This window comes from Suricata suricatta, chromosome 3, assembly GCF_006229205.1.
Source record: "Suricata suricatta isolate VVHF042 chromosome 3, meerkat_22Aug2017_6uvM2_HiC, whole genome shotgun sequence".
Lineage (NCBI taxonomy): Eukaryota > Metazoa > Chordata > Mammalia > Carnivora > Herpestidae > Suricata > Suricata suricatta.
In genome coordinates, this window is record NC_043702.1 from 43058973 (window position 1) to 43086799 (window position 27827).

At 37.6% G+C, this 27827-nt stretch overlaps 1 protein-coding gene across 1 annotated transcript in view; it reads right to left on the bottom strand.

Moving 5' to 3' along the window:
* ANKAR (ankyrin and armadillo repeat containing) overlaps positions 1–27827 on the bottom strand; it is a 62097-nt gene that overhangs the window by 25562 nt on the left and 8708 nt on the right. Inside the window, exons 3-11 of the mRNA XM_029934263.1 lie at positions 26329–26766; positions 24725–24888; positions 23574–23677; positions 19976–20156; positions 18545–18764; positions 9737–9938; positions 6962–7170; positions 4710–4814; positions 3791–4032 (exon numbers count right to left, since the gene is read on the bottom strand). Coding sequence (XP_029790123.1) covers positions 3791–4032; positions 4710–4814; positions 6962–7170; positions 9737–9938; positions 18545–18764; positions 19976–20156; positions 23574–23677; positions 24725–24888; positions 26329–26766 — 1865 coding nt within the window. The remainder of the gene's footprint in view (positions 1–3790; positions 4033–4709; positions 4815–6961; positions 7171–9736; positions 9939–18544; positions 18765–19975; positions 20157–23573; positions 23678–24724; positions 24889–26328; positions 26767–27827) is intronic.

Below are 27827 nucleotides of genomic sequence, written 5' to 3' on the forward strand. Positions count from 1 at the left end.
CAACACAAAATACTTTTAAATGTAAATTCTTAATTTTAAATGGAATAAAGATGGCATTTCTCTCTACTAACAGAAATAATGCAAGAATATTAAGGAAGATAAATAAAAATGTAACCTCATTTCAATGAAGTTAGGAGATATCTGTAATATTGAGCCATAATAAGTATGTGTGAGTTACTAGCAAGGATGAGAGAGATCTCCCATGGCCACTGTCCATAAGAAATGCTGGCAGAGCACAGTTGTCCAAAATGAGTGCCTGTACCCTGTGGGGCAGAAAAAGAAATACACAATTCCCTGTCTGAAATAGTAGGAATATGTATGCAGGATGGCAGCAGGCTCTCTCTTAGGTCAGTTTGGCATAATGTTTCAAACCTTAAGGAAGGCAAGGATTGACAAGAAATCATACTGACAAGATATGTTTGGAAGAAGCAGACTTTCCGCGAGGTAAGAAGGAAGAGATGGACTCCGCATTGCAGAGGAAACAGAATCTTACATTGTGAGGTACTATGCATCAGTCTCTGTTGGCTTAGGGAAAAGTAAAGCTGAAAGAACCCATGCATACAGCTCTGTGGCACAAGTCAGATCCTTGCTAGCCTAGAACTGGGCCTTTTCTCACATATACTTCCTGCAAGTAGCCAGATGAGAAAGAACTTACCTAATTCAAAGATGATCAGAACAGAACTAGAACAGCAATCTGTCCAAATATATTTAAGAAACAAATAAAAAAACGATGAAATTGTAACCTAAATGGTACACTGTTATCAATGAAAAAAATTAATGAGACAATCACTTCTATAAAACAAGAGTGCACAGGAGAGACATCAGAGCTCGGGGAAGTGTTTTTTGAGACAGGGAAGAAGAAATGGGAGTTGCAAAAGCTCAGGAAAGATGTGGAGAAATAGAAAAGCCAAATAGTAATCCACACAAAAATAAACAATGCTGAAAAACATGGCAAGGGACAAGAAGGACAGGATTAAGAAAAATGAAATAAAATGAAGCAATGAGTGGAAAAGAACTAGAGAAAAAAATGATGGCTATGTAAGGCAGGAAAAGGTAATATCATATGCAAATAATTCGTGTTCCCAAAAAGAGGTGGTTATTTAATTCAAACCAATAAATACAATGGTTAGTATTTGACTTTCTCCTTACAATAACTTTGCCACTATTGATCATTCTTTCCTCTTTGAAACACTTTCTTCATTTGGTTGATAGGACAAACGATTCTTCAGGTCTCCTCCTACCTTGTTGGCCATTCCTTCTTAGTCTTTTTTGAGGTCCCTCCAGATCTTTCAACTTTCCCACAGATCCTGGTGAACTCAACTTTCAAAATATAATACAGAATGTGATCACTTCTCACTATTTTCACTATCATTATCCTAGTTCATGACACCATTATCTGTAGTCCGGATTACTACAATTGTTTTTCAAGTAGTCTTGACACATCAACCCTTGCCCACCTATTTCAACAGAGGGTAAATATAAATCTCTTCATGGAACTTCTCAGAACAATATCATTCAATGACGTTAACATACTCAGAGCAAAAGCTAAAATGTCTGACAGTTACCCACACAATCCTACATGATGTGGTCCATCATTAGCCAGCTGAACATCTCCTGTTTCTCCTCAGCTACTTTTGGTTTCTTTCTGCTCCTTGAACATACCAGGCACATTTCAACTTCCATTAACTTTGCACTTGTTTCCTCTGCCTAGAACACTCTTCCCAACAGAAAAACATGACACACTTTCTCATCTACTTTAAATCTATACTTAAATGCCACTACTTAGTGAATTATTTTCACCAGCTCTCCCCTCCCCTTTCTCTGCTTTATTGTCCCCCTTACAACTTATTGTCACCTAACATATATGTTTGTTTTATTTGCTTTGCTTATGGTCTTGCTACTCCCAAGTAGAATACAAGTTTCATGAAACTGGGGCTTTACCTGTTTTGTTCACTGCTATAACCCTAGCATCTAGAATAGAATCTGCCATTTAATAAACCCACAAAATGTACTAATTGTGTGAATGGACTAAAAGATACTACAGAAAAAAATACTAAAAGATACTACAGGAAAAAATACTTAAAGGTATGAATTCAGGAAAGCATTCCAAAAAAAAGAAGATGAATATACATGTTGAAAGGTTATACCAGGTCCCAGGGAAAACAGGTAACTAATGTGAACATGTAAGTCCTGGACTTTAAAGATAAAAAGAGAAAGAAAACACTGATCATATTGTAGATTAAAGATAAAAAGATAGTAATAACAAACTATGACAGAACTAAGATTAAACATGCCATGTCAATGAATATAAATGAACTATACTCAATAAAAAGTGAACGGCAAAGCATAACCTAAATATTCTGATTCAAGGGACACATTTATCTTAATTCTGGGTAATTATTAGCTTAGCTGGAGAGTATAAATTCTAAATAAGTAAAGACTAACTAACTCTAGAGGTGGGCCTGGGGTGTCTATATTTCTAATACATTTCCCAAAGATAACAAACCAACCAACCAACCAACCAACCAACCAACCAACAGGAAATGACTCAGAAAAGTTAAAAAAGGATGGGCAGAGCCAAATTAAACATGAGTGTGCAAAAGAACCAGATCACAGACATAATTCTGGACAAGATAGAATTCAGAGCAAAAGTATTGCACCCAGCAAAAAAGGTACATTTAATGATGCTAAATGGCTAATCCATGGTGAAGAAGCATCACCTGAAGAAAACAATAAAAACAATCTTATATATCTCCTCATAGATCTTAAATCAAACTTAAGCAGACACAATACTGTGGGTTTCATTTGAGGAAATACAGCATGGCAAAGATTGCTTAGTTTTCACAAAAAAATAACTTTCTGGTACACAGTTAGACTGCATTTTCCAGCCAGAGCATAAATAGCCAATGTGGTAGCATTTCTTGTAATACCTTCTCATAAACAACAAGAAGCAGCCACACCCAAGAGCTATGTAGGTACTTCGCCTGCCTTCGTGTTATCTCAGGTGGTAGTTTTACCAGATATTTCTGTTGAGAAACAATCCTCCCTTGGCCTCTTGCATTCTTCCCCATATTTGAGGGTATCTAGACCATGACAGCTCTTTCACTTGGGTCAAGCCTCAGGATTTTTATTGTTATTTAATATTATTTTTTATTGTTATTTGAAATGTTATTACTGCACCTTTGAAGGTGTCCCTTTAGACAAACAACAGGTTTGCTTACTGGTTGCTACCAAAGTGGTAGGTTTCTCAGGCTCGAGGTTCTTCAGGTGCAACAAAAACTCAGTGTGTGGGTAGCACCCACTGGGGCCTAGTGTATCACTTGGGAGAAAGGAAGAGGGGAACCGGATACCCCTGCTGAAGCGCATGCCCTTCGCTCTGCTTGCTCTGGTACCATCTTGCTCTTTACTTTTAGCATTCATGGGATTGTGGCAGGTTTGTTCTTTGCCATCTTCCTTGAGATTGGATTTCTTCCCTGGGAGTTTCACCACTGCCTAATAAATGGGTATGCACCTTTCTAGCTTTTTTTTTTTTTAATTTTTTAAATGTTTGTTTTTGAGAGACAGAGCACAGGAAGGGAAGGAGCAGAGAGAGAAGGAGACATGGAACAGAAGCAGGCTCTAGGCTCTGAGCTGTCAGCACAGAGCCTGATGCAGGGCTCAAACCCCTCGAACTGTGAGATCATGACCTGAGCCAAAGTCGGATGCTTACCTGAGACACCCAGGCACCGCCCCGTCTAGCTTCTGGGTAAGGGAATGTCAGTCACAATGATACTCTAGGAAAAGAACTTACATATTTGGCAATAACATCCTTGTTTTCAAGTTGAGCAATGTCATATAAAATGACAGCACAGCGAGAATGTAGTTCAGGTTCTTCCGAAGCCAGTAGGTTGATCAGAGCTGGAATGCCTTCTGCCTCTACTATAGCATGCACGATGCTCACATGGGTTGAGATATTACTCAATAACCCAACTGTTTTGCACTGTAATTTTATTTTGGGACATTTTAATAGATTGATTAAGGCAGGAATGGTACCTGCAATCAAGAAATCAAGAAAAAACGTGTATTATTTGTAACCATTTATACTTAATTTATCATGATAAGATTTAAATAATGATTATGGTCATTGCCATTTGAACAGTTAGCAAATAATTCTATAAAATGTTTATAAAATTATCATTTACAACTATATAATGCATCTTTCTGTCTTTTCCACAATTCAGGCAGCTCTGCTATTCATTCACACATCTGATTTTCACACAGCACATAGCCTATTATTTCATATTGGTAACACTAAGCCACCTTGGAACCATGAACTTTTGGCTTCGAATGATGGATGAATAAATTCTTTGAGCCACCATATGACACAGTTCAGTTTTGGACAGATGGTGGCTACACTTGTGCTAAGCACAGCGTAATGTATAGAGATGCTGAACCACTATGTTGAACACCTGAAACTAATGTAACACTGTGTGTCAACTATACTCCAATTAAAAATTTTACACACACACACACACACACACACACACACACACACACACACATATAATTGTCAGGTAAAGGAAATAATCTTAGAAAAAAGAAAAACAGAAACTTAAAACCAACTAAAAACTTTTCTCTACAATTAAAAATAGATTTTAAACTGGTTGAATATAATTATAGTTCTACATAAAATAGGGTAAGGGAAAGACAGTAAATAGAATTTACGTCACCTGCATCCAAAATATGTTTCCAGTATCCATCTTTTGCTAAGCAAATTACTTCCAACGACATCACAGCCATCATCCTTCGTTTGTAGCTTTCACACTGCAACATTTCTGGTAAGTATTCAACGGAAAAAAACATGTTGTAATTTTACAAGAGGGAATAGAATGATTGAGCTGCTCTGCACAGGCCAAGCAAAGCCTTGCGTTGAGATCACCACTATCACCGGCGAATTCATTCATTAAATTCCCTCTGTGCGTGGCCTTCTGTGAGGCAAACAGATTGCAAATGCCCATAATCTCTGAGGTTTATAATCTATATAGTTAGGCAAAAAGTTCTGAAATTTTTGATATTTAGTCCAAATGACTATGATTGACTGGTCATACCATTCAAAGTCACTTGGAAAAAAGTACACTTCTCTCTTGCCTGAAATCAGTGGTTAAATAAAATTTGAGTGTAAGTTTTCAAGAATGGCAAAGTAAACTACATATCATCAATAAAAATTTAGTATCTACTAAATCATATAGGGTTTATATATCTCCTGAGTATTAAGAAGTTAACTTCAAAAAATCTCAAGTGAATTTATACTAATAGGCAGGAGATAATGCAAATACATATATATGCTTCTAAACATCATCTATGGTATAAGAAAAAAGCACATAAAAGTATTCTCTTCTGGTTTCTCTCTTTACCCTCCACTTTTCTGAGCTCCCCTCTCTAGATATAACCACTTTGGATGCTTTTCCAAAGCATACCTCCATATTTCTAAATACTGAAATAGACTGTTACCATTTGCTTTATCAATTTAGGACATCATCAGTTGACTTCATGATATGGTAAATGAGAAGTTAGCTCTTCCAACACTGCACTGCCATCTCCTCTCCCTTCCCTTCCCCATATTTATAGTGTTTAGTTAAATTAATATTCCATACTTACATTATAATGCCTATACAAACATTATTCACAGGTAAGCATTGTAGCTTACCACAGTTTTGTCTCCTTTCTTACTTTTGTCTTTCCTGGAAACCTTATTTTATTTCATCTGCCTAGTTTTCTTTCTACCTATTGGTAATTCCTCCCATATCCCTTTGGCCTGGGTACAGTTTCCATTCTGAGACTTTCATTTGCTGCCATCTTTGACATCACCTTTGCTTTTCTCTTGGTGCAGATTCCTGATTTCCTGTTTGAGGAGAATTCCTGCCTTGGCATCCTTCAGTCTTTCTGGCTAGCCTGGGCAGAGAGCACTCGGACTGGCGCTGTCAGGCATAGTGCCTGGTGAGGATTTATGGTGTAAGGCTGAGAGGTCCTCAGCCTGCTATCAGCATGGGATGATTTGTCCAGTCTGCTGAGTCCTAAGACTTGCCTGTTTCCAACATTTTATTGCTATTTTATCCTTTCCTGCATTCTCTTGAATTCTTATTTCCTGCTGTTGCTGATGCTATTAGTTAAGCTCGTGTAATTTTAGTGGGGTTTTGAGGGATAGTAAATTCAGATGTGTGCATTCAGTTGGCCTAGTAATCCTTACTTTTATAATATTTCTGACTAGACCAAAACACAAATCTGGAACAAAATCTCAAGCAAAAATGTTCACAAAACATATATCAATATACGAGGGGAAATATTGCTGAATCTATCTTTTATTATTTTTAGTTTAGAGAGAGCATGCACACACACACATGCAAGCTAGGGAGGGGCAGAGAGAGAGAGAAAGAGGAGAGAGAGAATCTTAAGTAGGCTCCACACTCAGCATGGAGTCTGACATAAGGCTTGATCTCATCACCCTGAGATCATGACCTGAGCCAAAACCAGGAGTCCAGCGCGTAACCAACAGAGCCATTCAGGCACCCCTGAATCTGTCTTTTAAATTAGGAAGGAATAAATTGGAGGGAGTTTTCTTCGCTTGAACTTTAATTTCTTTCTTCTTTCTTTGTTTTTGTTTGTTTTAATTTGCTTTTCTGACAGAGAGGAGGAAAGATGGACTTTTGGAGAAAGTTGGAAAAGAAAAATAAATATAATTGTGTAAAATACAGTTTGAGTTATTATTCTTTGATTTTAATTTAGAAATAAAGGTACATTCGGACTCACAAAATATAGTTCAGTATTATTTGTATTTCTGGTTTTAACTAAACAAATGTTTATGAGTTGTAACTGATATGATGCATGTATTATGTTATTTGCTCTATTCCAAAGGATATCAGTGATTACACTGAATAATAATCAGAACATTTATTTATAAAGAGATTATATGTTGTACACTCACCTACCAACGTTTTCCAAACTGGGAGCTCAGGAATATTTAACTCTATTATATGCTTGAGAACCTCTGTATGAAAGGTTAGCACTGATAAATGAATTATATTATTTCCTTTAATATCTGTTTTTCTCCAGTTAGCACCAACAGAAAATAGGTACTGAATAGTGTCCAGTGCTCCTGAAGTGGCAGCAAGCAACAGTGGAGTACACTGATTCCTAAAAATCAAGGAACATATGATAATTAAGCACACGTACACTCTCAAATTTACCTCTTACAAAGCCATCCACATTGCTCTTGGAGGAAGTCCAATTTACATCATCACCTTCCCTTCATTACATGTTATTTTTCTATGTATTCCCCATGTAAATAGATTTGCCTCCCTTGCCTTGGCTGTCCTTCATTATTTGCCCTGACTCTCTCTCCCAACTTATTTATCACACCTTATAATTTGTTTAGAAGTTGATAATGCACAAAGTTCTTAGAATACGCCACCTCATTTAATCCTTACAACAACTCTATCTATGAGCGAAGGAAACAGCAAGGCAACCATCATCAGCCCATTGTACACACAGTGAAACTGAGCCCAGGGAGTGTTCCAACCCACTTCTTTATTCTTCATATCCAGTTCGCAAATCCAGGTTTCTCATCATGGCAGAAACTAACAGATTTTCTCAAAAATCCCACTATCTGCTTCTTAGATAGGGAAGATCTTTTGGTTGGGCTCATGGCTGTCCAGCCAAATATTACATTTCCCAGCTTCCTTTCTGTATAGCTATTGGCCACATGACTAAGTTTGGCCAATGGATGTTAGTTGAGGTGACCTGGGTAATTGCCTAAAGAGAAAAGGAATGTGCCATTACTTTTCATTTCTGTTTTTCTTCATGGCTACGATGTAGGCATACCGATGAAAGCAGGAGATGCTCTTCTGTACCAGGATATGGAAACCACGTGTAAAGAAGCACCAGGAGGAACATTACATGTTTACCTTGTTTAGCCCACAATATTTTGGCATATGTTTGTCACAGCAGCTTCAACTGTATCTTACTAACAAATCTACTTACTAGCAATGTGACCTTAGGCAAATTGAGTCACTGTTTTCATTTGTCGAAGAATGAGGGTAACACTCAGCTCACAGTGTTAGTATAAAGGATGAATAAGGTGCTTAGCATGGTCTTGACACATAGTTCCCCTCTCATTCTCTCTTCACGGTCATATGCCTACTTTTCCTGCTCATACCCATGCCTCTCTTTGTTAAGCCCTCTTTCTCTTGCTGCCTTTCCTTGAACTTTCTTTCACCTTTGCCCAGCCAGCCCCAAGACTCTCTCTCCTCTATCTTCTTTTTCCCGGGCCCGAGAAAAACTCTTGTCTTTTATGAGTAAACATCTCTTCACTTTCTCCCTTTTGTACTTAAACAGGACGGTTTTATTGCTTTATTTATCCTATTCAATGGCCAGAATAAAGATTACTTCTACTTTAATTAACACTATTGGTCTGATTTTCCTCATATGAAAAACGTACTACCCAATAAATTATATTTCTCTTTTCAGTTCCATATTGCCATTCCCCATGCCCTGTGTGGTCCCCTTCCAGGTCTGAGCTCCTGAATTGCCTTACCAACATGCCCCTTGGATTGTGACTTGAACCTCCATGCTAATTACCATCTGTGTTCTGATCTCTCACTTCCTTGTCATACCTTCATTTGGGCTCAATATCCACACACACCTGCATGGTTACACTCTTCATTAGCTCCACGTAGATCCCAACTTTGGTAATTGTCTTCTCTTTCCTTTTCCCTTAGGTTCGCAGACAGTTTCTTACTTCCACTTCTGATATGCACTTGTTTGACATTCTACAATCCACTAATCATTATTCCTTTCTGCTCAAAGACATTCTTACAATATGACTGAGCCAGAGCTGATTTGGGTCTCTACATTCCATGGCTCTTTCTAGAATCTCTTAGAGAAACTATTAGCCAGAGACCATCATTTCCGGAAAGCTTTCTCTACATACGTCTTTGCCCCAACCTATAGAGAGGATTAATTTCTTCACTGAATAATAATGGCCAGAAATATCTGAATGAAACCATGCCTAACTCATGTTCGAATTCAAAATGATTACCTTGTCTTTCAATTACTACCAAGAATGTACTGTTCAGGAGAAGTTATACCTCCATCTTAAAGTTGGATCTTCTACTAAATTATGAAAGAGAATTATGAAATAGAAGCTAAATTGTGAAATTGTATTTGGGATGTTTCCTTATTTCAGTTATTTTCTTTTTCTTTAAAACAACAACAACAACAACTTTTTTTTAAGATTTTATTTCTAAGTAGTCTCTAGACCCAACATAGGGTTTGAACTCACAACCCCAAGATCAAGAGTCACACGCTCCACCAACTGAGCCAGCCAGGCACCCCCAATGTTATTTTCCTCTTTTTAATGTGTTTTTCTTCTGAATACCAGTAGAGTACATGTTTCTTCTGTTATCTGAGGCCTATCCACATAGGTCTGGAATTCTTGTGTTGTTTCCTGGTTGGGTAGGTTCCAATGTAGAGCAACTTTCCCCTCCCTAGTCTCAGGCTTCTTTCAGAGCACTAAGTAATTAGCCTGATAAACTAGTCTGTGGAACAAAACTACTGATAAAAGTTTAGTAAAAACTTCCTAGAGCTTATTCCTATTCTTTCAGATAATGTGCATAGGTCAATAGCAGTTCTGTCTTTATACATTCTAGAGGTAAGTGGTACATGAAGATATTTATGATTTTACAAATGCTTAATAACTCACTCAGCTGTCGCCTCTGCTTCTATCAAACTAGGATCCTTCCTGCAGAGAGCAATGATGATGCCAATATTGTCATAGAAAGCGGCAAAGTGAATTGGCATCCAGCCTCTTTTTTCAGAAAGTGTGTAATCAGCTTTGAAACAGAGTAGACAGATGGTTGTTTCCAATGAGGAAGCCTGGGCAGCCAGGTGTAGAGGTGTTGGACCTAAAACGGATGGGCAATTATTTAAGTGGTCAAGATCTAACATGTCCATCTAAAGACATGTCTTTTTAATATCCATCTACAGAGCTTTTTTTTTAATGCTTCTCTGGAGCTTTTATATCACAACAGGTAAGACAAGCAAGATAAGCACTAAAAAGATTAATTAAGGCAACTCTAGATTTCTTTATTTAAGTCAGGATGTCCAACCTTTAAAAATCAATACTTCTTTATAAATGAAGAATAAATAATGTTGAACATATTAAATATTTGAAAAATAAAGTAAAGGGTGTCTGGGTGGCTCAGTCAGCTGAGTGTCTGACTTCAGCTCAGGTCATGATCTTGCAGTTTATGAATTTGAGTCCCGTGTCAGGCTCTGTACTGACAGCTAGCTCAGAGCCTGGAGCCTGCTTCAGATTCTGTGTCTGCCCCTCCCTTATTTGTGCTGTCTCTCTCCCTGTCTCTAAAATAAACAAATATTTTAGAAAAATAAAAAAGCAAAAAAAAAAAAGAGGAAAGAAAAATTAAGTCAATTGTAAAATAGTTTTGTGACCAACTAAGCTGTTTCTTATTTAAATTATTTTCCATTTAATTTAAAGGTTTTGTAGTAGGACATGAGATCCTTTGCAATTCAAAGAAAAATATGTTCACAAAAGCCCTCCACGAAATCCAGGGGGTGTTTTTCAATTCTCATCTTGCCTCTCAACAGTAAGGTTCTTCCTCTTTAAAATAGTTTTTTTTCCTTCTTGGCTTTTGTGATACCATAACCTCCTATTTTTCTCCTACCTCTCTGGCTACTTCTTTATACTCTCCTTTGGAAAATTCTCATTATCCTGATACCTACATGAGCCTTAGGGCTCTGTCTCTGGCCTTTTTATCTTGGCAGTGACTTCATTTCCCACCTGTAAGTTGGTGACTCCCAGGATTATGTCTCTACATCTGTTTCTTCTCCCAAGCTCCACATCTCTATCTCTAACCTGTTGTGAGGTGTCTCCACACACCCATCAAACTTAACATGCTGTGAATTGAACTTGTATCTTTCCTTCCAAACCTGGTCCTCTTTCATTGCTGCTTAAATCAGTGAAGGATATCACTATCCAGCCATTTCTCAAATCAGAAACCTGAAAGACTCCTTAGCATCTCCTTCTCATTTCATCTTCATAACTAGTCCATCACCAAGACTAAAGATCTCTAGAACTTATCTTTACTGACACCATCTTCCCATTCCAAGCTACCCAACTGGTATCCCCACCTTGCTCTTGCTCTTCACCAATCCATTATTTCAAAATATAAATCTGATCTTTTTATCTCCTTGCTTAAAACTCTTCAGTGGCTTTGAAAGGCCATTGATCATGAATACAGGAAAAGGGTTCTCTGGTTCCAATTCACCTGAACCACCATCGACCCCCGCCTCATCCCCAAAAGCCCATGACATACACAACTTGTTCTCTTATTCTGGGTCTTCTTGTTGCTCCTCAGATGTGGGTAATCACACGACCCAGCTTGCCCAGAAAAGTACTCATCTATGCCTGTTGCCTGAGCATGATAATGAACAGCGCCTCTTACATTTTCAAGTCTCCCTTACTTGGATGATGAATGATCCATTCACCTTGGACTATTCCTGCTGTCTGAGAGCTTCCTTCTGCTTTGCTGACCAATGTCCAGCTAACTCCTATTTCTCAGCCTAAATGGTAATTCCTCAGTGAAAGACTGCTTTTCTCCCAAATCAGACACTTCCAATGGCGTCCAGCCTGCTTTATTCACTTAAGCTTGATATCGCAGCCTTTGATAATCTACAATATCTGTTCTGATCTATCTACGTAAAGTCGCTGGTTAGTTTCTGGTCAGGCATGGAAGGCACATAAGTCATCACTATGACCTAAGAGCAAGTAAAAAGTTTAAACAAACTGAAAAATAAACAACTCCTCTTAGGTCTGATAGAGAAGTGAGGTCTAAGGGCAAAAACACTGCCCTTCAAAAATTGAAGATATGGACAGGCTGATATAGAGAATAAAAGTTTACTGAAAAGAGACTTCGACAGGCACCAGTGAGTACTAAAGCCGCCTGGGCCCCTCCAGCCAACCTCACAGTCCTGAAGCTTCAGCAATCACCCTTACTTAGCCCATGTGAGTGATGACCATTTTTTTGTTATCTATAGATCATGCATTCTTTCTTAGAAAAAGACAGAGGCGTTTGCATGTCACGAAACAGAAACCAGACCTTCCTGTACAACCCCTGAGGACAAAGGAACCAGGCCACTTTGCACAACTGTCTTGCACAACCTCCAAGTACTGAGATACCTCTGTCGCTGACACAATTGTGTCTGCAGGTAATTAAGAATTGTTAGGGACCATTGTAGTTGATTTACTAAATAACTGCCTTTAAAAAGAAATCTTTGGGCAAGGCAGAAACCTCAGAGTTGCCCTTGGGGGACAAGAGTGTGATGTTTCAGTGGCCAGCCTCTTGAGTAAAGCTCAGATTCCTCTCCAATCAAAACTTTTTCGGTTTGTTTATTTACTTATAGAGAGAGAGACAGAAAGAGACAGAGAGAGAGGGAAAGAGAGGAAGACAGAGGGAAAGAGAAGGAGATAGAGGGAGAGAGAGAGAATCCCGAGCAGGCTTCACATTGTCCACATGGAGCCTGAAGTTCGGCTCAAACTCACAAGCCCTGAGATCACGACCTGAGCCAAAACCAAGAGTCAGATGCTTAACCAACTGAGCCACCCAGGTGCCCCTCAAGTATTGGCTTTTTGAGCAGCAGACAGCTGAACTTGAATTTCAGTAACAGTAGGAAAATCTGAACTATAATTGACGAATTGCTGGCAGCTCATTGTGATAATCTGAGAGTTTAAAGCCCATGGGACTGAGGCCCCCATGCTTTAGTCAGTTTTAACTCCTGGAATTTGACCAGGATCTCATAGTGGATATCGGAGACAAATCCCCTCCTGCTTCCAGCATGGAGAGGGAAAAAGGAACCATTTTGAGATACAGCAGAGCATTCCATTTTTCTTAACAAGGCTTGCCCTCAGGAGAAACTGTTACACCAGATCCCAACTTGCTGGGTTTTATCAGAGCCTAACCTATCTAGATGAAGGGAAATTCCCAACTCTAGCCACACTTCATCCATCCCGACACAGCTAAGGTCAGGGAGAGGACTGACAAAGACATGTGAAGTTCACAGTCCAGAGCATGGGGCCCCCAAAAGACTGGACCTAATCATAGGACTATAGAACATTTTGGTTCATTTTAATCAGTGAAAGGCTGTTAGTTGCTCTCAGCAAGAGAAACACCAAGGGGTGCCTGGGTAGCTCAGTTGGCTAAATGTCTGACTGGTTTCCGCTCAGGTGATGATCTCATGATTTGTGGCTTTGGGCCCCACATGGTACTCTGTGCTAAGGGTGTGGAGCCTGCTTGGACTCTCTGTCTCCCTTTCCCTCTGCCCCTCCCCTGCTCGCGCACGCGCACACTCTCTCTCTCAAAATAAGTAAACAAACTTAAAAAAATCAAAATGACTTAAAGAGTTGTTTTGTTTTATTTTTTTTTTTTAAAAAACATACACACATACACAAGTCTCCCCACTCATTCTCTCCTTCTCCTCTCCGCCCTCCAAAAATATTTCAGCACAACCTAGGGGCAGGAGTACTATTCTTATATCCTCCTCTTACTACTTGAAACTGTGTTTAATAGAAATGCTGAATCTTGGCACCCACCCAGGCCTCTAAAATAGAATCTGCATTTTAACAAGATCCCTGGATGATTCCTTTGTACTTGAAAGTTTATCCCAGAATAGTGGGACGAAGGGCCCTCCCCACAACATCGACAACATCTTGATGACATTTGTATTTGTAAGAGCTGGGGTGGGGGTTGCTGCATCTAGTGCATAGAAGCCAGAGATATTACAAAACATTCGATAGTGCACAGGGAAGCCCCCCAAAACAAAGAATTATTATCCAGTTCACAATGTCAACTGCGGATGAGGTCTAAGACATACTAGAAGTAGAGAAGTTCTGGAGGGGCTTATGTGGTCCAGAGAAACTATTGTCTGGTTGAGAACCCTAGTCTAGGGGTTAATATCCAAAATACATGGAGAACGTATACAACTCAACACCAAAAAAAACACCCCCAAATAATCTAATACAAAAATGGCCAGAAGACATGAACAAATATTTCTCCAAAGAAGACATACAGATAGCCAAAAGACACATGGAAAGATGCTCAACATTAGTAATTATCAGGGAAATGCAAATCAAAACCACAATGGACATTCCTCAAAAAATTAAAAATAGAGTTATCATATGATACAGTTATCACATGATAGGGTATTTACCCAAAGAATTCAAAAGCACTAATTTCAAAAATATACATGCATCCTTATGTTTCTTGCAGCTTTATATACAATAGCCAAAATATGGAAGCAGCCCAAGTGTCCACTGATAGGTGAATGGGTAAAGAATAGGTGGTATCTAGATACAGTAAGACCTTGGATTGTCACTTGTTCTGTGAGTGTTCCAAAAGATGAGCAAACATTTCTAATAAATTTTAACTTGCTAAACAAGCGATGTCTTGTAGTATGAGTACTATGTGATGTCAAATGTCACATGATCACAACTAAGCCAGTGGTTCGTTCCCTCTCTCTCTCTCTCTCTCTCTCTCTCCCTCTCTCTCTGTCTGTCTCACTGTGGGATTGTGGCTGATCATCTCCCTTCTTTGGATGTTCAGTCTCAGGCCACAATGTTTGGCAGAAATCAGTGATTTTTTAGAACGTTGGAAGGTACCCACAGCTAGCACCAGTGTAATTTTTTGTCACTTCAAGCACCTATAGACAGGCCTTTGCTTTTCCATCTAAGAATAAGCTTAGGAGTGCTTTTCTTCATTCTAGGTCAGGCTGCCTGCAGATATAGACCCTTTCCTCTGCTGCCTTCTTGCCAGTTACATTAAATACAGTATATGATGAGTTTATTAATACTGTACTGTAGTCAACATGCGTGTAAGCATATACAATGGCTCCCATGCAAGAAAAGGTTGAAAAAAAAAGGTGGTAAGAATACAGAGATGATTATGGTGGAAGTTAAGAAGGAAATCATCAAAAAGTACAAATGAGGTATGTGAGTGCTGGAATTGTAAGATTTTATAAGAAGTCTATGTCTGCATCTTATCCGCAGAGAAGGAGAAAAAGGCAGAGAAATCCTTCACTTCAAATGAAGTGTTGGAAACAGTGCAAAATTATGTAAAAAAGCACCACCTGAATAAGGCTGTAACAGTACAAACGATGAATCTGCTTAACAACAATGCAATCCATGTTTCCACAAAATACTCAGAGGAGGCAAAAGCAAGTGTCATTGGATAGGTTCCTTGTTAAAGTTGCATAAGAAGAAAAAGATTCCATTGAATCAATAGATAGCAGTGATTCCGTTAGTGATGGTGAAAGTCATCCTACACAATAATCTTCCTCTCTCTTGTCTCCCTCACAGCAGCCATGACAGTTTTCAAAGTAAGTGCAGGTTAATTTTGTGTTTTCTTTATTATTTTGTATCATATTACAGTATTGTAATCATTTTATATTAATTTTTGGGGTTGTGGAAATATCAGCTGAGTTTCCATTATTTCTTATGGAGAAATTTGCTTTTATATACAAGTGCTTTGGATTGCAAGCATGGTTCCAGAATGAAATATGCTCATAAACCAAGGTTTTACTGTATAGTCAATGGAATATTATTCAGCCACCAAAAGGAAGGAAATCTTGTTATTTGCAACAACATGGATCTAGAGGATATAATGCAAAGTGAAATAAGTAGATCAGAGAAATACAAATACCATATGATTTCACTCATACATGGAATTTAAGAAACAAAAGAAAGGAAAAAAAGACAAAAAGTAGACTCTTATACATTCTGAACAAACTGGAAGTTACCAGAGGGGAAGTGAGTAGGGGGATGGGTGAAAGAGGTGATGGAGACTAAAGAGCACACTTATCATGATGAGTAGTGTATAGAATTGTAGAATCACCGTATTGTACACCTGAAACTAATATAATACTGTAATCAATTATACTGGAATTTTAAAAGAGATGTCAAACTCTTGACATGGAAGAATGGCTAAGTCATGCTAGGATTCACCACTTTCATGTCAGGTTCATTGTGTTGCTGGCTGCATATTCTGGGGACAAACAAATCAAGTGGAAGTTAGTTGTCATTGATCTATTAAACATGCCTAAAATCTGAAAAAAAAAAATCCACCCTCCTGGAATTATCCTACATAGAGTGTAAAGGTATAGTCTTTTAGATATAGATATGAAGGCTCAGCCTTTAAATTTTTTCCCGATTCTCCATATTCAGTACTAAGGTCAAGGGCACCTGAGTCGCTCTGTTGTTTAAAGTGTCCACTCTTGATTTCTGCTCAACTCATGATCTCATGGTTTGTGAGATGGAGCCCTGTGTCAGACTCTGTGCTGAAAGTGAGGAGCCTGCTTGGGATCTTTTCTCTCTCCCTCTCTTTCTCTGCACCTCCTCCCCTCCCCCTGCCAAACTAAGATTAAAAAAAAAAAAAATACCACCTAGGTCAAATCTCTCACCTCAGTCAAGAATGCCTCGTTCCTCAGGCCTCATAAATCGTTACTGGCACTAGGTCACTAGGTGGCAGCATAACGAAATAACATTAACTGCCTTTTTTTTTTTTTTTTAAGGTCTAAAAACTACTTTGGGGACTGATTTTATAAAAATAAGTAGAGGTAACTGTAAGTTCCACAGTAAAAAAAAAAAAGAAAAGAAAAGAAAAAAACTTCTAAGACTTAAGAGGAATATGAATAAACAACCATGGGTAGAAAAAAATGTATACTTCAAAATATATAGAAAATATCATTATGTGACATTTTCATGGGACAGAATATTTTGGAGATTAAATACTCTAAGAAAAGTTTTTTAAAAAAACTTTTAATGTTTTATTTATTTTTGATACAGAGAGAGACAGAGCATGAGAGGGGGAGGCGCAGAGAGAGAAGGAGACACAGAACCGGAAGCAGGCTCCAGGCTCTGAGCTAGCGGTCAGCACAGAGCCTGACGCGGGGCTCGAGCCCACGAACGTGAGATCTGACCTGAGCCGAAGTCGGAGGCTTAACCGACTGAGCCACCCAGGCGCCCCTCTAAGAAGAGTTTTAATACATGCAATATCCTTTTCAAATGCACCAAATATTTTACTTATATCTTACCATTTCTTTCTTTTTTCATGTCCATTTTTGATGACTCTGTTTTAAAGGGGAATACACACAGAAGTATGATTATTAACATATATGAGTTCCCTAAATTTAGTCAAAATAAATTCATACGAATAAGAATAAAATGACTATGTTTAGATATCAACGACAGAACGAGGGGACTTGTCGGTCGAGCCATCCGGGTTTGGCGCACGCCGCCGGTGTCCCGGCAGAGCAGACTGGAGTCTGGTCAAAACTGACAGGTGGGGCAGTTTTGTGTTGGCTAAGTCATCATCCGTGGATGTTGCCAGTAGAGTTATACATTTTCCATACGTCAAAATCTATCCAATTATTAGCAAATGGAAATCCAAGCAGTCACAGGACGAATGAGAGACTTTAACTGACCAAAGATTTTTTTTCACACTGAAAGAAGCTTAAAATATTATGTATCTTTAAATAATAAACTACTCATTGCATTGAAATTTAACTGAATTTGTGCTATTTTAATCATGTAATAGAAGCATCTTAATATCAAAACATTTTCATTATACTGATAAGAGTACATAATTTATTTGTAGTCAATAGGATTAAAGCAGAACATGTTGTTTTAGTGTGTGAGAATTTAATACAGCTTCTTAATAAAGATAGCTAGTTAAAATATAAAATCACAATTTTCTTATTGGCCGTTCCTGATATTTAATCTCTATTTTCCTTTTCAGTTATCGAGAAATTCTGCTTTATATTCAACATTGTTTTTTTTTATACTGGTTAAATTTATTCCAAAGAACATGAGAATATATAAATATATATATTCGCACCTAATAATCAGGGAAAAATGGCTTTTTAATTTCAAAATTAGATTAGCCTTAAAGGGGCCATTAATTTAAAAAATATTATTATGGAAGAATATTTTGTTATTAAAAATATAACAAGTGTATATATAGTGAAGAAATTATTCCCTGGTTGAGAACTCTGGGATAAAAATGGCTGTTTTGCGGGGATCTATTTATCTACCTTTTCTGTGAAATTTTATCCTACATCACTGTTTTAATTATCCCAGTGATTATCAAATGCTGCCCTGCATTCATCCAATCGTGCATTCATCCAAGAGTTGCTTCCTGAGCACCTACAATGCAAGGCTTTCTTCCAGGCATTCAGATACCGTGGTAAACAAAGTAAAGCAAATCATTGCCTTTTACAGAGCTTATGTTCTAGGGAGGGAGACACAATAAAGAAATAAAGAATACTATATGAGAGAGAAATAAGTGACACTTAGAAAACAGCCTCTCTGAAATAAGGGAAACACACACCTCGACTATACAATACCAAATTTTAATCTTACTTTGCAATCAACATATCTTCTTAACTCTGAATAGAAGCAAGTAAAAGAAAAACAGCTTAGAGTCTTAAAACTTTATGGTACCTTGGCTAGACATAACAAAGCGTCTTTGGTTGACGTTGAAGTTAGCATTGCACAGTTGACATACAATAGAAACTCTGTTGTGAAGAGCAGCATGATGGAAAATGGCATAGCCTGACTCATCTGAAATATTTATGGTCAAGCTTGAGGTTTTACGGCTAAATGTATGGAAAACAGCAGATAATCCTCTTTCAACAGCAGACTTCATACCAAATGGGATGCTCTAAAATGATGAAGAGGGCCAGAATAAGTTTCTTCAAAATACACCTAAATGCAAGGCTTTCTTCTAGGCATTCAGATACCGTGTGTTAACATATTCATAATATGTTAATATTATGATAAACATGTGTAAATATATTCATAATAAATATAATATTAATATACCATTAATAAGTGTATATTAATATAATCACATGATTGGTGCTCAGTCACAGCAGAATTTTCACAAGAGCCATATGGAAAGTGTCTCACTGGGCAATGATTAAAGTTGTTAGAACTATTAAGAAAATTGAGAACTTTAAAAAATATTTCTGGGAAGTTTTATTTCTCCCCCCTCCCCCCTTTTTAGGGAAGTGATAGCTCCTTAGCAGATGCTTAAAACAGGACAATTTTCTTCCTGAAATACTTAAGCAAATGGAGATCACTGGGATTCTTTTCTGATTTAAGAACAATCTAATTTAGAAATCTACAAACTAAAAATACATAGCTATAGAAATACAGTTTGTCTTCTTGGCTCTAGTTCTCAAAATTGAGAGTTAAAAATATTATACTCTTCTTTGAGACATTCTGACCACTTAATATGTTGAAATTAAATGAATAGGTTATTCAATTTTTAAATTTATGGACATTGTAACCAAAAAAAAAAGGTAAATAAATGTCTGTGTATCCTTTGAAATTGGTGAGCTCACCACTCATCTGTTCCAGAAGCTGTATATCAATCAAGGCTTGTTGAAACAGGTGCAGAGATTTGATTCAGAATGCCAGGTTTGTTTCTCAGTTTAAATTCCCAGGACTGAAGCCAGACTCTGCTACTAGTTGTGTCGTTTGGGGAAGAGCCTTAACTAGCTGCACCTCAAATTTCTCATTTGTAAACCAGGAATGACAACAATAGTACTAGTAGCCTGAAAAAGTTTGTTTAAAGCATTTATAAAGTGCCTGGCATATAAAATAAGCATTCAATAAATACTGACCTTTATTATGATTAGTCACAATCCAGTTCATTAACAGACTGTTTTGTAACCCTACCAGAAATTTATAATCCAGAATTGTATGGCTTCTACGGTGCTAAAATGTGGAATTTTAATTTCATATTGAAAACTTCATTTAACCTAATACTTATCCCTAAGATAAAAAATTGATACATATACTTACCGATAACAACATACTATCTATAATAGGCTCCTATACTAAATTATGTGATGATTACTGAAGTACCTTGCATTTCATAGCTTTTTTGAAACCAAATTTCTTCTTGAATTGCTCATGTAATTGAGCATCTGTTAGTGGAAGTCTTTTTGGTTTTAGATTGTTCACGATTTCATTTATGGCTCCCCACCACTTTGTCTTATATAGCTGATGATAAAAAGTTTCAAGTTCGAAAGAGATCACATAGTAGCTATGAAAAAAAAAAAGAAAAAACATCAATCTTTCTGACTTTGAAGTAATTTGCTGTTTTTTCCTATGCTAGCTAAACTTTATTTTTCTATAATAATTAAATACAAAAATATAGTTTAATTGTTCTTGATTGAAAAAGAAGGACTTAAGGAAATACATGTTATGAACTGCTAATATACTCTCTTCCTTGACCTTTACTTCCACTCCAGTTTTCTGAATATTATATACTTCTGTATGGATGAAGGCATGTTTGAGGACCTGTTTGCATTTATCTGAGGTTGTCAGTCTTCCTATCTACCATCCTCTCACCCTAAGAGAAACTAGACCATAAAAATATAAACTAAAGGCCATCTTCACCCACACCTTGCAGAGACAGTGCCAGTCCAGGTGGTGGGACTTGTCACTGTCCATGGGCCCCCACTTGTAGAGGGGCCACCTTCATCACTGGGGACTTGCCTCTAAAAGCAAGGAGCAGGTATTCTGAATCTTAGTCAGATTTGAAGGCTTTCAAATCACAGTAGTAATAGACTCTAGGGCCTTAAGGGGTTGTCTGAATCAGGCCTGGATGCTTGATTCACATTGGATGACTCAACTAAATTCCTAAAAGAAAACAGCTCACCTTCCCTGTCACACACACTGCTAAGAGTAGACACCACAAACAGATACCCCAAGTCCCATAAGACTGCCTCCACGGATACAGGCATAGGAGATCACACTAAGGATGTCCTTTGGTCTTTCAGTGGCCCAGCTCCACATCCTAAAGCCCCAGGACTAGCACCTTCTCTCTGTCTTTTCATGTACTTCTCCAGGGAGCTGGCACTGGCTGTGGCAAATTGCTACGGGGTCAGAAGATGCTGACTACCCTTGGGGGCTCTGGTACTTAGTGATGTACCCTTAGATCACTGCCCAGGCAATGGAACAGACGTACAAATTTAACAAATTCCAAAGGAATGTGGGTTGATTTCTTATAGAAATTCAATTTACTTAGCCAATACAAATCAAGCTTCCAGAACCAGCAGGGGGCTATCCTACCCTAGAAACTGGAGAAGCAAGAGGTAGTGAAGATGGCTATACCTTGAGAAAGTCTCTGGCCACAGAATATTGTGACCCCTTCCCCCAAAATTATCTGCACCAGCCCATGAAGAGATGATATTGGAAGCATAGAAAGCCCAGATGGCCAATGTTTTGAGGGAGCCCTCTTTCAAGTACTGCATAGGGACATACCACTGTTGTTGCTCAAAATCTTATGTGTAGATATTAGCAGGGACTATAAGGGGGCCTAACTTTTAAAATAACTCCCTTCATATTCTTCTGCCTGGGAATCTGCATCCAGCTTCTGAGAAGCTTCTAGGACCACATTTCCCAGATACACCACTGTCACATTAAGTTGACTTTTGACCTGTCTCCTAATATCCACAACAACATCATGATACTGGTATAATTATCCTCAAAGTAGGACATTTTAGTACTGATATAAATTAGTCTTTTTGCTCTAGTCATTGTCACCTTAATAATTCATGAGTTCTTGTACTTTAATGGATGGCCAAATCCTGGGCATCTGACTATGGCCCCTACTTTTTGATTCTAATATGGTGGGAGAGCCCAACCTGAACCAAAATGAATCTAAGATTTAGATGTTTTCAGGCAGGTCTGGAGGACCAGTGGAGCTGACCCTATTTTCATAATGGAGCAGAGGTTTCCTAGGAGATAAACCATTCTGAGGAAAAAGAACGTCAAGACTTAAGGCCTCGGTCCACTAAGAATGCCCCTAAAATCAAAGATTGGAGATTTTAAGATGGAATGTTTTCAATCATTCACCAAATGATCCCTGCATTACAAAAAAGAACAACTATTGGCAAAATAACTAAAAGAGTTGTTTTTGCATCAAATGATTAGGAGTTCAAGGAGCACTTCCTTGACACCAATAAAATTGAGAAAGAAACTAAGTCTCTTACCAAGTCACTGCCAAATTTAGAGTGCTCTCTTCAGTCATTAAATTGACGTGGCCTTTTTCTCTGTTGACTTTGATGCTTTTCATCTATTTCCATATTTACAAAATCCTCCCCATTTGGCCTCCATGCTATTGTACTTTTTTGGTCCTCCTACTTATATCATTCCTTCTCAACTCCTTTGCTCTCTCTTCTGCTTCTCTCCACCCTATTTAACAGCTGCTATTCTCCAGAGTTCCAGACTTGGTCTTGTTCTCTAAAACACTTCTCTGTGTTAAAAAAAACAAACAACAAAAAACCCTCTCCTATATGCTTTTAAATCTCAAATCTTTACCTCCTAATAGGAATGCCCCTACTCTACTTTCCATAAACTTCAGTATCCAAGATATAGAAACTCAAGAACACCATACATAAAAGACCCTAGCAATACTAAGAAAATCACACTACTTCAAAAATTGACAGGCATAACAAGACCCAGCAGAGGAAGGGAAGAGAATTTTAAATCATATCTGTTATGAATCTAAAGGGCTATGTGCTGAGTCCTACTGCTTTCAGTAGGTGAGCCTTCAGCCGTGGGGACTCAGAGCCTGCGCAGCCTGCCACTCAGCAGGCCCCCACGCGCACTGGCCCCCAGCCCCTGCAGATGGGGCCCTGTGCCTACAAGATCAAGCAGTTCCTGGACTGCTCACCACTCAGGGTGACCTGTCCCTGTGTGAGGGCTTCAGTGAGGCCCTGAAGTAGTGCAAGTACAACCACAGTCTGAGCTCGCTGCCCTGAAGAGACCGGTGTCGAGGGGTGCAGATCCATGAGCCAACCCTGCACTCACCTTCACCCCTTCACCGACAGCCAGACCACTATGTCAGATTGTACCCAAGTAGCGGGGGTTGGGAGTGAGGAGGGGGTTTCTCACCCCGCAGATGACCTGACACGCAAATGTGCAATTAAAAGAGTTTATTTTAGACCATAAAAAAAAAAAGATCCACCCCTTCATTCCCAATTGATCACACTGTTAATTTAATTTAACTAATCACTATCTCTAAAGATTATTACACAAAATGTACCAAGGTGCATGAAGTAATAAATATACTATTTAATATTTTGTTGAGTCTATATTTTGTTCACAGGGGTTACTTCTCTAGGATCTTCATACTGAGGTATTAAGTTAGCCTTTGCATTTTGACACTTTCCATGTTCTCTCCTAAGTTTCTTTTTTTTTGTTTTTTATTTATTTTTGAGAGACAGCGTGAGCAGGGGAAGGTCAGAGAGAGAGGGAGATACAGAATCTGAAGCAGGCTCCAGGCTCTGAGCTAGCTGTCAGCACAGAACCTGATGCGGGGCTTGAACCCATAAACCATGAGCTCATGACCTGAGCCAAAGCTGGACGCTAAACCAACTGAGCCATCCAGGCACCCCTCTCCTAACTTTCAACAAGTTGTCACTACTGTGAATAATTACTGAAAATTCCTTACCTTTTTCCATTAAGTTGCATGACTGGTATTGAGTAAAATTCTTTGTATCCTGAATCTTCTACAAATATTTCAGCAGCACAATCCCGTATTTTTTCTAAATTGTTCTAAAATATGAGTTACATTATTAAAAAATATCTTTAAACAAGTCTAAACAGCTATAGCTTTTTCTTTTTAATTTGATAGAGAGAGAGAGAGAACATGCATGCATGAGTTGGGGAGGAGTGGGGGGAAAGAGAGAGAGAGAGAATCTTAAGCAGGCCCCCAGGCTCATCACAGAACCCCATGTCAGGCCTGGGATTATGACCTGAGCTGAAATCAAAGGTCAGGTGCTCAACTGTCTGAGCCATCCGGGTGCCCTATCAATTATGGCTTCTTTGTATCTGTAAATGGTAAATTTTTAATATAATATCCCACCAGACCCTAATGATAATTGCCTCCAATTCTAACCTCAGGAGTGAGAAAAAAATACAAAAGATAATACAAAGAAGGTAGAAGAGCAATGACGATTCAAATGTACAATGTTTATATTAAATTCTAGATGAAATTATTGTTCTTAAACTCTAGAGGATCTCTGTTCTAATACTAATCTTTAAGGAAAGTGGAAGAATATGTAGTGAATGTTTTTTTTAACATTTATTTATTTTTGAGAAACAGAGAGAGACAGAAATTGAGCAAGAGAGGTACAGAGAGAGAGAGGGATACACAGAATGTGAAGCAGGCTCCAGACTCTGAGCTGTCAGCAGAGCTTGATGCGGAGCTCAAACTCATGGAGTGTGAGATCATGACCTGAGCTCAAGTCGGACACTTAACCAACTGAGCCACCCAGGTGCCCCTGAATATGTAGTGAATGTTGAGGGATTTCTACTGTACTCTTTGATTAACAATTTTAGGGCAAATATAGTCCATTTGAAGTCTATATAATTCTATAAAGATTATTTATCATTTTATCTCTGACCCTTAACATACTACCATAGGGTAGTTGCACTTAATTCATGTGTGTTACATAATGTATGAAAAAAATCAGTGAGTTAGGAAGATCATCATTTGGAGAGCTGCCCAGTGCCTGTGCCAGCGGAAACTCTTCACAGATGGAGAATAAGATAAAAGAGCTCGGAAATGACAAGCCTTTCAGGAACAATAGTAATTTAAACCTTAAAGTCTTCCAAAGCATTCTCAATTGAAGGTGTGCTGATGTCAAATTCAATTCCTCCATGAACATGAAAATATTGATCCTCTTTGTAGTGAAAATGCTGGCACTTAAAATCTCGCCCATAAATAAATGGAGGCAATTCTCTCTCTGTCTTGACCTTGTCATCTCCAAAATAAAAACAAATTTTTATTTAAAAAGTGAAAACAGCATATAAACAATCATATTTTGGAGATCTAGATTCTCATTTACATACAACAACGGAATAAAATCCACATTAACTGAAAATCTTGGCAATTACAGTCTATAAAATCATGGTCTCAGTATATATTTTAAACATGAAAATATATCATACGTTTTGGGCATTTTCTGTAGTTTCATTGTACAGACATTTCAAGAGACTGTAAAAACACTATTCTACTTATTAATTTGTATCTGTGAGTCCAAGACTTGTATCTTACCTCCAATTGTCAGAAAAGATTTGAAATTGTGCCTCAGAGAATCTTTGGCTAAATAAATAAAAACTTAACCTGAGCTAGTTTAGGGAAAAAGAGACATTAACCAGAAATACATGGGTATCTGTCATTGACAAAAAAAAAACCACCCCAAAAACACAAAAAACCAAAAAACAAAAAAAAATGAGCTCACTTTTTTGGAATATAATAAAACTCACATACAACATCTATTAAAATTTCTAATATAACATCTATAATTTTCTAAAACTCCAGTAAGGATTAGATTTGTTCAATATTTTGACTTGTTAGCAGAATATGGTTTCATTAATGAAAAGCATATAATGCATTTTGAGAAAGTTAAAAGGTACAGAAAAGTACAAGGAATAATATAACATCCTAGTATCACCACCTAAATTTAACTATTAACATTTAGTCATATTTGCTTCCAATAATCTAAGTAATAAAACATTTCAGATATGGCAGACATCCTCCTGTCATTCTCCTGCCATAATAAACCTACATGTTTGGGCACCAATGAAAATACACAAATTATGTGCTAATCTGGGTGGGAGGAATAGTATGCCCTGCAGTCCTGTCAAATTCCATGTAAGTAGGGTCCTATTTCAGCTCTCTCTTTTCTTACATTGGTTTATTTGTGTGTAACAGTGTGGACGCAGTAGAGTTTTAAAATATGAAATATATTTGTTTCCAGCTCTTTTTCAGAAAGTAAGACCATTCATGATCCTGTACTCCTCCATAGTAATTGCAGATCAATTTCTAAACTTTCATGAAGAACACAATAGGGGTTTTGAATAAAAGCACATTGAATTGATAGAGTAAATTGGATCAGATATGATACATTCACAGTGTTGTTCCACCATGAACATGGCCTATTTCCCTATTTTTCTCAGAACATGTTTTAAGTTTTCCAATAGCCCTTATAATTAGTATAAATATATACCAAGTACTATGGACATATACCAAATATATTTAACTACTTTGGAGATATTAAATTTTGTTTTTTCTTTCTAATGGGCTACAGCTAGGTTTTATAACTAGATGCACATACTACTGACAAAATTGAATTTAAATACATATTTAATATATATATACATATAATTATTTTATATTTGATTTGTGGTGATACTTTTACCTGAAAAAGGTGGAAGCAGACTACTTAAATATGGAACTTTCATCTTCTTTTTTAAACTCAGTAGAAATGGAATCAGAAAACATAATAATTTTAGGTATCCTATCCCTTTTCTGATGTCTGTTTTCTTCTCAAAGTGTTTTTGAATAACCTTTTTCTGAAGATACAATCTTTGCTGTAGTCTCTGATAGGTGCAAATATCAAGATAATCCTGAATACATTTTATAGCATTAGTAAACCAGTAGGCTGTTTCAAATATAAAAACATCTTCACACTGTTGAACTTGTATGGTACTGAATGTCAATTTTAGCATAATATTTTCAGCATATTTCATAAAAACAGCTTTTTCTTCAGGGCTATTGGGATCATACGTAGGATCTTCATTCATGTCTTCATCATAGATTCCATTAAAGTCTGGATCCTTTGTAATATCAACCAAACCTTAATAGTAAAAGAAAAATTTTGGATAGTGAAATTATATTTCGCTTCTGGATAAATAGAGGGTTTTGAACACTGAGTTTCATCTTGAAATCCTACTAAAGTGACAAAGTGATACTGAGATGCCAAAAAATGACAAAAAGCAGGTGCAGGAGTGGTAACTAAGCCGAGTCAAGAAAGATGGAAGCTTGCAGAATTAGAACAGATTTTTGTCTTTGGAGGAAAGAAACACCATACCATGGAAACAACCTAAGTCCCATATTTAATCAGGGTTAACTGTGGAAGAATAAGAAAATGTGATTTCCCTTTAAACAGGGAATCAGCTTCTCACTTGGCCAAAAGTATAATTTGCTTTTCCAAGCCTACTATTATTACACATTTCTTGCTTTTGTTGATAACAGAAGCTAAACATATTTAATAAGAACTTTCCTGCTAACTAATCATGATGAAATAAATAAGAATCACAACTCGATTTTTCTCTATTATAAAGGACAAATTTCCTGTCACATTTTCTTCCCAGTTAATGATAAAATTAAGGACTTCCTTGCTGTCAAATTGTCTTCTTAAAGACAATTACACTTATAATGTTACCCTTAATCTAAGCTTGAGAAAATTGCTTAGAATCACAAAATATGACTTTGCAGAAAATGTGGAGTCTGTAACGTAGGTGCCTTAAAAGTGTAAATGAGACATCAATTTTGCCTCCCTTCCTTTTTCCTTCCTCATATCTATTAAAAAAAACCAACCCCCCCCAAAAGCCAGAATACACTTAGATTTTTATTTATTTTTATTTTTTTTAATATTTTTTTATTTTTGAAAGAGAGAGAGAGCACCCATGCAGGAAGGGACAGAGAGTGAGATAGAGGGAGACAGAAGATTCCAAAGTGCAGAGCCCAAGGCAGAGATGGAATTCACGAACTGTGAGACCATGGCCAGAGCCAAAATCAAGAGTCAGTCACTTAGCCAACTGAGCCACCCAGGCGCCCCTCACTTGGACTTTAACATGGCCACTACGATTCACCTCCCTTTTGCAAAACTTAAGAAATTATAAGGAAATTAAAGTA